Source organism: Pelecanus crispus, chromosome 12, assembly GCF_030463565.1.
Source record: "Pelecanus crispus isolate bPelCri1 chromosome 12, bPelCri1.pri, whole genome shotgun sequence".
Classification (NCBI taxonomy): Eukaryota; Metazoa; Chordata; class Aves; order Pelecaniformes; family Pelecanidae; genus Pelecanus; species Pelecanus crispus.
This window is the reverse complement of record NC_134654.1, coordinates 3154896-3167243: the sequence shown is the minus strand read 5'-3', so window position 1 is coordinate 3167243 and position 12348 is coordinate 3154896. Positions and strand designations below refer to the sequence as shown.

The 12348-nt window shown below is 36.8% G+C and overlaps 1 protein-coding gene across 1 annotated transcript in view; it reads right to left on the bottom strand.

The window, feature by feature from the left end:
- Nucleotides 1-12348, bottom strand: part of BCAS3 (BCAS3 microtubule associated cell migration factor) — a 373523-nt gene that overhangs the window by 359019 nt on the left and 2156 nt on the right. Inside the window, exons 3-5 of the mRNA XM_075719415.1 lie at nt 9855-9909; nt 7817-7892; nt 5757-5863 (exon numbers count right to left, since the gene is read on the bottom strand). Of these exons, the coding sequence (XP_075575530.1) occupies nt 5757-5863; nt 7817-7892; nt 9855-9909 (238 nt within the window). The remainder of the gene's footprint in view (nt 1-5756; nt 5864-7816; nt 7893-9854; nt 9910-12348) is intronic.

Sequence of the window (12348 nt, the reverse complement as noted above, 5' to 3'; positions counted from 1 at the left end):
AAAGAACACACCGATTCAAAACCCGGCCCCCAATGAAGCATTCATTGCTTTCTTCCCATAATGACAGATTGAAAGAGGAAGAACTCTCTCCTCCATTTAGACATCTTGAACTACTGCTTAAAATAGGACAGACCAGAAATCTGGAGCGCTGCTTAATTTTTGATGACAGAGCTTTATTGTTTGGAGCATACCAGTTTGCACCCATTAAAAAAACAGAGCAAAGGAAGTTTTGTTCACACTAAGGATAACTAATAGTTTCCAACCATAGAAAATGGTTCTCACATGGTGGGGGGGAAAAAAGAATAAAAAAGTCAAACATACACCAAACTGAAACACAGTTCAAAACACAATGTTTCAACTACTGTGCAACTACCTAAAAGCAAACTCCTTGTATAGTAAAAAACTGTCACAGAGCACAGGGAAGATATCAGGGTGCGGTTTTTTTAAAATATTCTGATATATGTTTTAAATATGATCTAGATTATCATGATATGATGTTACAATAGGACAATAAGCAACTGACAGTTACCACCACAAAATACTGTTTGATATAATCATGCCGGGTTAAAGACTACTACCAGTCATCTTGCTACTGAGAGATTAAGGAAGGACTGTAAGTAAGTAAAAGGACAATTTTTATCATTTTAGTTTAGAAATACAGTCTGCTTTTTCATTCAAAACAAATCTCTGTAATTATCTAGAGATTATAAGAATGCAGATGCTCAAAGAACACTACAGACGTCTACTCTAGTGACTGAATTAAGTATGAAATTGCACCTAGCATTTAAAATTATGACAATGCTAACTGAATTTAAAAAACAATTAAAGCTTAGAAATGGGTTTGGTTACAGTTTCCTCAATGTTCTCACTTTATTTGTCATACATTTTGAAGAGGATTAGCTTGATCAGGCTGCAGGATCCCTATGAAATTCTAATTTGGGAGACAGTTCTGTATTGTTTTTAGTCACTTCATTTCTAGAGACAAGAATGACGCAGACAATATTGGAAGGAGGCAGAATACGGGTAAAAACACCCTTCGTGAGTGTTCATTTAGGTTTGACCCCATCCAAGGAGAGCCACTTGGAAGGCCGTTTGGACTCTTCTGATACCTCTCACCGCATCTTTTTCAAAGGTTGCTGCACGTGCTTTTTTTCCTACCAATGTAGGGTATGAGTTTAAAAAAAACTTCCAACAGTTCTGAAGTCACTTAATGAGTGTAAAAGCAGAAAGTTTCTTACGTACTGCTAGCATGTGCAGTGTAAAAAGCCAAAGCCTCAGAAAATGATTTGCATAGATGTTTTGTAAAGTCCTTAGGCATTTTTCAGGGTTCCTAGGTCAGGTCATTACTACATTTTTCCAGGTGGCTAATACAAGCCTTAACAGCGGTACCCTCTATCAGGAGGAGGTCTGGACAGAGGAAGGATGGCGGCTCAGCATGCGATAAGTGACTAGTTCTTTTCCCAGCTCTAAAAGGGGAAGAATTACAAAGGGACTAATAGGACCACACCGAAACCCCAGCAGACAGGGCTTTAGATGAACAGTTGAGAAAACAAAATGGAACTGATACATCTGACTTACTGTATACATCCCTCTATACATCCACACACCACCTGCTGTAAAACCGCAGTTTTAACAACTTAAAAATCATAGTGTTACTGACAGCAGCATTTAAAGAAATTCAAGGTCTCACAGTTGAAAAACAGCAGTGCATGATGTCATCCTTGTCCAGCAAGTCCTCTGCATTCCAGAGGTCTCCACGTGGAAGTCACCTACCATATGGGCTGATGCATCCCATCAGTCTGTGGCAGCGTCATTATACCACAGCCTTTAAGTATTTTTTGCTAAATATACAGCTGCGCTTGTTATTAAAAGTTCCCTTTGGTAGTTCCTACTTCATTCAACTCAACCTTGATCGTTCTTTCTTAATTGTAATACGAACCATTAAATTAAGATGATTTTTCTACTTCTGAAGCCTCCAGCATACAATGAAAAAAAATTATCTGCCACAAAACCAGCCAACACGCATTTCCCTGAACAAGAACATCTAGAACAGATACTTGGAAACCACATTAGGCAGAAAACAGTTCCAACTGTATTTGAAACATGAAACTGGGAGCAAGGGAAAAACAAATTCCAAATAAAACACAAAGCTACACTGCACAATTATCAAATAGGAACTTCTAGTCATACTTTTGTATATTCCCAGATTTCTCCCCACTTAGCAAAGCATATTTTAAGAACACTTTTAACCTTCCCACCCCCGTTTCAAAACAGAGATCAAAGAAAAGTCGTTTGGATGGACACCTTCCGCTTCTTATGCAATACAGATTTAGACACTGCACTTCAAAACCCCAGCCGTTACTTCAGCACCCAGCAGTCCAAACATTATTTCAGTCCTTTGAAGCAGCCCTAATGGTATCTTCCATTTGCGAGTAACACTTCTGTAGTCAAAGATCTTACTCCAAGGAGATGTTAATGTGAAACCACTCAGACTGCAAAGAGACACACACTCCTGGAGGCAGACTGCGAAGGTGTTTAGAAGTCAATGTAACACCATTACGGAGAGTGTCAGCTTAGAAGCTGTCATAAACACTTCATAATCACTCAAACACAAACTGGACTGCCTGCAACACATTACTTTATTAAGTGCTGAATAGAGGTTCAATTGTACAAATAAAAAGCACAATGCTACAGATAATAGCCTGAGTAGATTTTCACATAAATGTCAAATTGTTGCTTTTTCAGATTGAAAGGGTTTTAAACTAGAGATATCTGGTTTTTTTCTTAACTGGAATAATGTTGCTTAATTACAAGCTAAATACTCAGCAAGACCAAGAAGAAAGGTTTGTGTAATACCAAAGGACACAAACAAGTGGTGCCAAATAAACTCTAAATATTAAGTCAGTCACATAACTGCCTGATTGTATTTTACTCAGACTACGTAAGCAAAAAAATGAGATGGAAAAACAACAACATGGGGAAAAAAAAAAAAAAACACCTAGGTTATGTTGCCTCCAAATTTGCTGGATATACAAATCCTGCTCTGAAAATATATTTAAAATTGATGTTAAAGACTACCAATCTGAGAAACTCTCAAAGACCATCTTACTAACATAGGAACCATTCCAACACTGAAATTATACTAACACATACAAATTGTACAGGTTGAAGCTGTACCTCTCTGGTTGTGATGTCAGAATTTCACAGAATATACAAATGAAGGGCTGACAAAGTGATGCAATACCTCTACAGCTGACATTCTTAAGATGTATGGTAAAATATTTTCACATTTGGCATTTTTTCCATTTCACTGGACTTCCCACCCACCCATTAAAAATACCTCTGCAAAAAATGAATGTCACTAAGAGAAACTGTCCTGCAATTTCATTTTTCTTAGTTTTTCCAAAATATTAAATACTATCAAAACCTAGGAATTATGAAGAAGTGACATACACTAGGGGAAAAAAGACAACCTGGCTGTATTGTCCTACTGCAAAAGAAGGTAACATCAGGTATTCCGTAGCCTAACTTGTGGCTAATTCAGACACAAGAAGGGAAAGAAAAAAAATTTAAAAAGAGAAAGGGGAAAACAAAACCAACCCACCCACAAACCCAAAGAAAACCTCTCTTTTTCACTAGGAAACATGGATAAGCTACCTTGTACTACCTGCCTGACAGTACCAGTAAGCACACCTACTCCACGTAAGCCCGGATAAACAAAGTAATTTAACCCCTTCTTTGTTACTGATCTCCATCCAATTATTTCATGTTTACTGCAGTGTACCATGGGGTAAGAGTTTAAACGCAGACAGTTAATGCAGAACAGGTTACACCGAGCTAATCTGTTCACGTACCAAGAAACTGAGACTCTCCTCTTTCACTCTTGCTTTCCTTATACATGTAAGATCCCACCTCACGACAAATTTCTCAAGGGCATTGATACAGATAGCTCCGACACAGATGCTCTTTCATTTGGACAGAGAAAGTCACTTAAGAGGGATGCACAGAACTCTCCCCTAACCACAAAGCAAGGGCATGTTACATACACAGAGGGGGAAAAAAACCAAAACCAAACAATCTCTGCTAGAGACAAAGCTCTTCTTATCACAGAGCGGCCAGGACAAGCCCCATGTCAACACAACGTACTTGCACACATTTTTCAGCAAACACGCGTTCATTTGGATAAGAACATTTCAGCAGGATAAAGTAAGCTGGTTTATAAAAATTCTTTATCTGAAGTCTATGTGACTACTCACACTATCTTAACTTCATTGATCAACTTGTGCTATAACTCCTGGTACTGCTGCAGTTGTATTTCCTCTCTTAGCTCAGTATCTTAGTGACACCTAATGTTTATTTTCTGTAATACACTTCGAAGAACAAAGCAAAGCCTTTCTGAACCAGTTTAATAATCTGATTTACACTCATGCAAAACCGATCACTCTTCAAAATAGTGTACAAAACTGACTACATACTGTAAACCCATTTTTTAGTACTCAAAGTCATTCCAGTGTAAAGCAGATCTTAAAAAAAAAAAAATGGACAAACTAGTTTCGCTATGTTGTATACACTTCTGCTCTAAAAAGGTAAAATACAAAAACAATCCAAAGATATGTTTTGCTCCACTAAAAATAAAGCCATAAAGCCATGAAAGTTAGAATTAGATGTACTTTCTCAAGACATACATTTCCTATATTTTGGTTAAAATGTCCCTAAAATTTGCTTAAAGTTCCTAAATTTTAGTAAAAAGTTCCTAAATACTGAAATTTAGTACAGTATACTAGGTCATACTTCATTTCTATTAAACCCTCCTTCAAATGCAAAAGCTCAACAGTTTTTTTCCTTCCTCATCTCCAGCTAACAGCATGCAATCAAGAGGCGAAAAGCTAGCTCTCCCACACTCCAGTGAAACTCAATTTAACTTAACTTTTGGTGTACAAATTAACATTATTTTCTACTATACTGTCTAAGCTACTGGTATATAAACACATGTCCTAGCATAGTTAACCATAAAGTAATAAAAAAAAAAAAATTACTTATTTCTAAAATACATAGGTTTTTTTACAAAGGGAAAGAACTCCATCCTCTCCACATTATTTTGAAAGACAAGGTGTTATGAGCAATTCTTTTTTTTTTTTAATTTAAGAATTTTATGACCTACTGTATTAAACTTTATTCTATAGTTTCAAGAAATTTGGGGGAAATTCCCCAAATTAAGACCATGTGCTCATAAACCACTCTGAAACACGAACTGCAGGGTGCGTGTATGACAGCATGAAATCAAACCCATATGCACAAAGAGACTTTAATAAAATTAAAATTGCAAATCATGTACATGACAAACATGTGATTGTAAAATACTATTAATGCTGTCATACTTGCATTCCTGGGACAAAAAAATTCTATTTGTATTTTTCCACCCTTATTCCTTTCCATAGGTTAAAAAGATTTCTGTCCTCTCTGGGATACAAACTACTCCAGAGTGTCAAACACTACTCCCAATTCGACTCCAAAAACTTACTTAACAGAAATAATTCGTAAAAAGCCCTCAAATCTGAAGGTACACGAATTCAAGTGTTTGATCTATGCTCAGTATTAAGATTAAGATAAGCATATTGCATACAAACCATATGACATTGATGGTAAATGTTGGCTCTTTCCACTTCAACAGGAAAAATTAGAAGAAAAATATTAAAGTAATAACACAACATTACAAACAAAAAAGCCTCTGGCGCAGAAGTGAACTCTGTACTTACAGGTATGCTCCAGACTTGCATTCCATCACTGTATCCGATCATTAGCAGTAACGGTGGTTCATTCCCAGTGCTATGTATTTCATGAAACTCCATATTCCTTGATGTATCTAAATCGGATTTAAATATCAAAGCCATTAACAGGTTAGGATCAACTATGGCTGGCGTCACTTATATTAGATGGTGTTTTCTCAGTGCAAGTTTCTACTGTCACAAGTAAAAGCAAGTAAAGTCGTTCAAATTTTTATGCTGGAACAGTACTGAAATATATTCTTTTAGGCAAACGTAAGAGACTTGTTAAAGTTTCACAGAGAGTTTACAAAGCATTAAAATTGAAAAGAATGGAGAAAAAATTTCTGAGTTACATTGTGGGTTGTCAATAAGTTCCCCAAAAACTTTTGTAATTCTTTTGCCAATGATTAATAAAACATGGCAAACTTTTCAAATAGAGAAAAATTTGCAAAGGACCAACAAAATAAACATTAACAAATACAGAAATTACAAATGCACAGACTGATCAAAACTATTTCTAGATACTATGTAATTAATCTTTACATCAGCCTTACCAAAAGAAGAAAATCCCCAGGAAGAAAAGTGCTACAGGACACAATAATCAAAATATTAAGCTTTTCTTGAGTAAAGCCCTCTAAAAGTACATTTTCAAGCATGACAGAATGAACAAAAGCTCACTGCAAGCATGTAAGCATCAAAGAAAGAGAGGAAATATTTAGGATGGTGAAAGAGGATGTATTCAGGCCTGATCAGATTAGGCTGCGTAAAAGTAAATTTAAACAGAATATGAAGGATTCTGAAGAACATCTTAAAGATTTTTTGTTATACTGTAGAAAAGAACCTAAAGAGGGAATGCCTGAGATTTTTTAAACAAACATACGAGGAAAACAAACCCACAAGCAAACAAGCCTTAGCTAGCCTAAAGCTGGACATAATGCCATGTACAGGTTGACAGGTCTTTTCAAGTTCTAATAACCGTGAATTTATGGACTGCCAGCCTCTGTGCCATTTCAACAGCCGGAAAACATATAATCTTCCCTACTAACCTCTTGGAAAGGCTGAAAATTCCCCATCACAGCTCTGCCTGCGGTGGCTATTACTTCACCTGAGACCAGAATGAGCCTTCACCATAGAGCTCTGGACAGGCACGCAAGATGGCCGACAAGCAACAGCCATTCGCTGACAGACTTAAACCCAGTGCTCTCCAGAAGGCAGGCCCCTTAGCTCCCCAGCCACGACAAGCACGCGTACCACACACCACAAGCAACTCCAAGATGTTCAATTAATTCAAGAAGTAACTACCCGATAGCAGCGTTCAACCATCTCTCATTCAGTCCCTAACCTTCCTTATTAAAAAAAAAAAAAAAAAAAAAAGTAACTGGGATAGACAGCTGAAACAGCTCAGATCTTAAGTGGAGATCTACCTGATACTCTTAGAAAAAACTAGGAAAAAAATCACCATTTCTTCTTAAAAGGGTTGGAGATCCATTGCCTGCACTAAGTCAGTAGTCTTTGCTGATGATTTATTAAAATACACTGGTAGTGATGAACAAGTTAAAATTTAAGAATATTTCGTGGCTTTGCTCTGCTACTTCCCGGAAAGACATCATGGAATCTCCTGCTCATTTCCCCCAACAGCTCTTCCTTTCTAGGTTCCTATGAATTCTATCACACCACTGAAAATATATCTGAGACCTGGACCAGATTCACAGTTAAATAATCTGGCTTTGAAATCAAACGGTAGATGAAATAAGTTCAGTTCTATGCTTTGTTTTCAGCTACCTTAAGGAAAGGAAACTGGTCTGAGGGGTGCGTGGAATCTGCCTCTCTTCCTAAGCAAGAGTTAGTCTGCCTTCAGATGAAGTTGCAAGGCCTATTTATCCTATTTGGTAGATATTGAACAAAAGCGCAGTTATTCACTGAGAATTTAGTCTATCTAGAACAGGGAAATGAAATACTTTATTTGAGTCAACAATGCTTACTGACTGAAATTATTGTACCTGGACCCCCCAAAAAATCACAAAAATAAGTGAGAGAAAATGAAGCCATACCATTTAAATCTGCATTTTCAAATCTGACCCAAATGATCTTCTCCTTTTCTTCTGCTGGTGGGGTACCACTATAGGCCTGGATAAAAAGCAGAAGAGTTGAAATAAGAAAGTTTAACACCTTTTTTTCCATAGGAGGGAATGTAACTTAAAAAAGAAAGCCCGAGGTACATGTATCTTACTGTCACCAGCATTCCTGTGAGGTTTTGTTTCAAAAATGACTGGTTCCATGATCAACATACACCATACTAAATATAACTCAACAAGCACAACATCACTTACTAAGGTAGAAACGACAAGACATATAACGACGAGTCTTCCGGAGCAGGTTAGAAATGCCACGTGACATAGCAATTTAGTCAAGCTAAAACACAGTGGCTTCTACAGTCTTTAACTTCAGCAGTTGTATACTACTTCTAAAACCAATGTTAGAGGTGGTCACGTGAGGCATTTTTACTTTTAAAATTCTCTTTAATTCACTTAAAAGCTTTGTAAGCAAGATTGAGGAAAGAAAGAGACATTTACTACATAGTTTATTTTACTGGCATGTTTTAGTTATATTTGTGACATCTTTAATATAGCCATTTAAAAGAGAATAAACTGTAATTCCAGTAGAACAGATCCATGTTTCAGTTCTGTGTTCTACAGATTCCCATAAAAAGATGAGATACAAAAAGAAACTGTGAAGGAGACGTGCAGTGTTTCCAAACTGCAAGTTTTACAGTTCTCAAGAGAAACTATGGTAGTAAGAACGTGAGCTACAGTAGAAATACCATCACTTCCAAATGAATTATAACAAAATATTGCACAGTACTTTGGATTAAATATGAGAAGAGCTCATATAATCACTTTATACATGCCAGAAAAGCAATAACATGAACTAAAAAAATACAAATTTAAAAAATAAGTGTGGGTATTGCTTTTCAAAACAAATCACATTCCATGCTTCCAAGGCAAACTGATTTGTAGAACAAAACACAGACCACATCCTTTAACTACAGAGGGGGAAAAACGGGGGCGTGTGTGGAATGCAGCAATCTTTTAAATGAACATTTGACTATTTTTAATTTTGACCATGAGTCCAAAATGCATTTCACAAATTAATATTAGTGAGGGGAATTTTTTTTTATATTATTATTGAGAAAATTCATGACTGACTAACCAAGATAATCCTTCAAATAAGAACCAAGACAGTTTCCTGAGGCTACAATCAGCTGCAACGCTTCTCCGCTACTGACTACAGCTTTCCCAAGGAGTAACAAAACAAAATTAGTTTCCCTCTGCTACCGAGAGGCCCATGAGCAATACAGAAGCGACCATTCCAGTTTCATGCCGCTGCTATCTGCGAAAACTATGACCAAGAGCAGACATAAGCATCATAGTTGTTCTCCAGAGAGGAATATCCCAGAAATGGGGGGAAGCGGATTAACAACAGAGCAGGGACTCCTGTTTTGCTAAACTTGGCACACTGGAGATCAACAGGTTAGGCAGAGCTCTACAGTCCCACAGCAGCCAGGACACTCTGAGAAAAGTTAAGGAAATAAGATAAAAAAGAGGGGCTAAGGAGGCAAAAGAAACCTTTTCCTTTCAGCCAACAACAAACGTTAAGGTAACAAAATTTGACAAAAGTTGTTCTAACACCAATCCAGCCAGGGTTCATACCTAGGTTTCCAACTACAACCCAGAAAAAACGTATTTGTAACAGGCAGAGCAAGTATTTATGCCCAGTCTCTCCCCTCCCCAACTATTCTACTGCCAAAATTATCATAAGAAAAGGCTGCAATCTTCTTCCTGCTATTTATACTGCAATTCTTCAACTTCTGTGTAGCTAAGTTTTTCATTTAAATATCACCTATCAGAGGAAATCTGTAGGCCCAATTTTCAGATGGTATGCAGTCTACACTTTCAAAACCCTGGTCTCAAGATTCACATTTAAAAAACAAAAAAATTTTTTTGGTTTTTCAATGATATTTTGGTCCACCTGCCACACACTTGAACCGCTTTGTACACCTAAAAAATAGTTTTAAAGACCTACACGTACCTGTGGCACAACATCTTGAAGAAACGTAACAACGCTTTCCATATACGACTGTTCCCTTGAAAACAGAAGGAGAATTTTGAACTACCAGTGAAGTTCAGAAATGGTTACGAATACATTAAATAAGACACATCACCAGAGAAAAAACATGCGCAATCTTTAGCACAAGGGAAAATACTAAGTATGCAATGCAGTTACTTAATATACTGCCAAAAACTCTGATAATATAAATAGCAGCCTAAAAGTCTGTAAAGAGCTAAGCGATACCTGTTTATGAAATAACTGCTTGGGGGAAAAGTATAAAACGTTAACAGTCAAGAAATAAACCACGTTCTCCACATCAGAGTGCCTGTCTAAAGCAGAACAGGCATTTGGAAATTATTCTTCAGTATTTTCCTACTTGATTTGGCTATTACAACATGAGGACCTAAGCTAAGGGCTGGAGCTCTCCTTGTGGTGCAAGTAAATTTTAAGACCTCATATGTATTATGCACAACGATGAAGTAAGTGGCAGCGCTTGGGGGCAGGAGATGGAACAAAACCCTAAGTAAGAAGAGTAAGGAGGTATTTTCAGATAAGACTATAGCTTGGGAAGCTTATTCCTTCTTGGAAGTTCATTAGCAGCAATGATTTAGACTAGTATATAGTGCAAGATACATTTGTTCTGATAGATTTAAACTAATGCTTTTATTAGCTTATCCCTGCACGAGCGGTGAGTCTCTTGTGTAACTGCTGAGCAACGTACAATGTGGGTTGACTATGACAGACGGTGTTGAAACTACGCAAAAAGTTTGTGCTTTCTGTAATGAGTAATACTGAAACATGCTGGCAACAAGAACTATCTTCATAAAGTCTGAAACAATTTTCTTTTTTTTAAATTAACTCTTTAGGTAACAGCTTTGGCAGCCCCTAAATTAAGTTTTATATTGGTAGTAATTTTTCTCTAACTCAAGATTTCTAATAGCAACAAACAAAAATGGTAAACTAGGAAATCTAGACTCTTGATGCACAAAGGTACGCATGCTTTCTTCATACTTTCTGAAACTGTACTGTGTAAGATTCTTTTAATAGAAATTGGAGTGTTTAGTATTTAAGAATTAAGTACTCCGCCCTATACACAGCAATACAGAAGATACTTCAAGTCAAATGCTGCAACACGTGGATCAGCTTAACTGGTTGACTCCTCTCTGAAAACAAAGATAACTCTAAACCATAAAGTTTTAAATTTTAGAAAGCTTATCCCAACTCATGACAAAACTAGATTTTGTTCAGCAATCCAAGGATTACAACATCAAAGTTTGTCTAACTGCTTTAAGCTGAGGCCTTATAAATGAGCTGTGGTTTCTAGTGCTGATTCTTCTTTGATTTATGTAGGTCACCAAAATTGTCTTTGTATACCTTCAGAGCCCTTTATTAGCTAGCAGTAATACTTGTCTACAGGTGTAGTATTAAGTACAGTGTTTGAAGTTCTCACGTGAATGCCTACCAGCAAGAGTCATACTGTCTTCATTTTCCAGCTCATGAAGTGAGTACTTTATTTCCCCTCCCTCCCCGAGTACATCTTGAAACAAAGTTGATGTTCGGGAAATGTTTATTCAGTGTATGTACTCTAAATCTCTCCTGAAGGTGAAAAACTTCCAAGATATCTTTAAAGTGCTTAAAAACAACCGAAACAACAACAACAAAACCCATCCCCCCCCCCCCAAAAAAAATCTGCTGTTAGTAAGAATCCAGGAGTTTAACATAAGCAGCAAAATGCTGCCGCAGGCTGCTCAGCACACCTCAAAAATTTCAGTCTTTTTGATGAGAGTTTGTGTGAAAAGATATACCCCAAGAACAAGCCACCGTATTTAATGAAACAAAAGAACAGATAATCTTATTCTTGCAGTGTTTTTCTATTATTATATTTTTAAAGCATACTTTGAAGAAAAGGTCATTACAAACAGAAATGCATTTCTTGAGAAATTCTGCAACATAAAAGAATGTGTATTCTATCACATGGCTGTATGACAAACTTCTAACACAACTTTCTGTGTTACTCTCTTGTGCTCCCTGGTAAAAATAAAGTGAATCTTGATGTTGAAATACACAGCTATCTCCAGTGGCAAACTAATAGCCGCTGAAACTGGTAGTACAAATGAACATTTCAATACAGTGCCATTTTACAGCAACAATTCAGCAGTATAAACATCCCCAGGAAAAAAGAAAAACTGCTACAAAAATCCTTTAACAGACAAAGGTGAGACCACAAATCTTCTAGACTGTCTTACTAAGCTCTTCTCCCATGAAGGTATTTTCATGTGAACACAACAAAAATAAGGATGCCCAAGCAAAAAAAATGGTCTCTTATGTGGTCTGACCGGAGAGTGGTAGCTTCTTCCTTTGTTCTTGGTTTTGTTCTCTTAAGCAAAAAAAATCAGAATCCACAATTCTACTTAGTGAAGGAATTTAATGGCAGGCTTCTACGTTTTAATAGCTCCACCCCTGTGACAAGGTA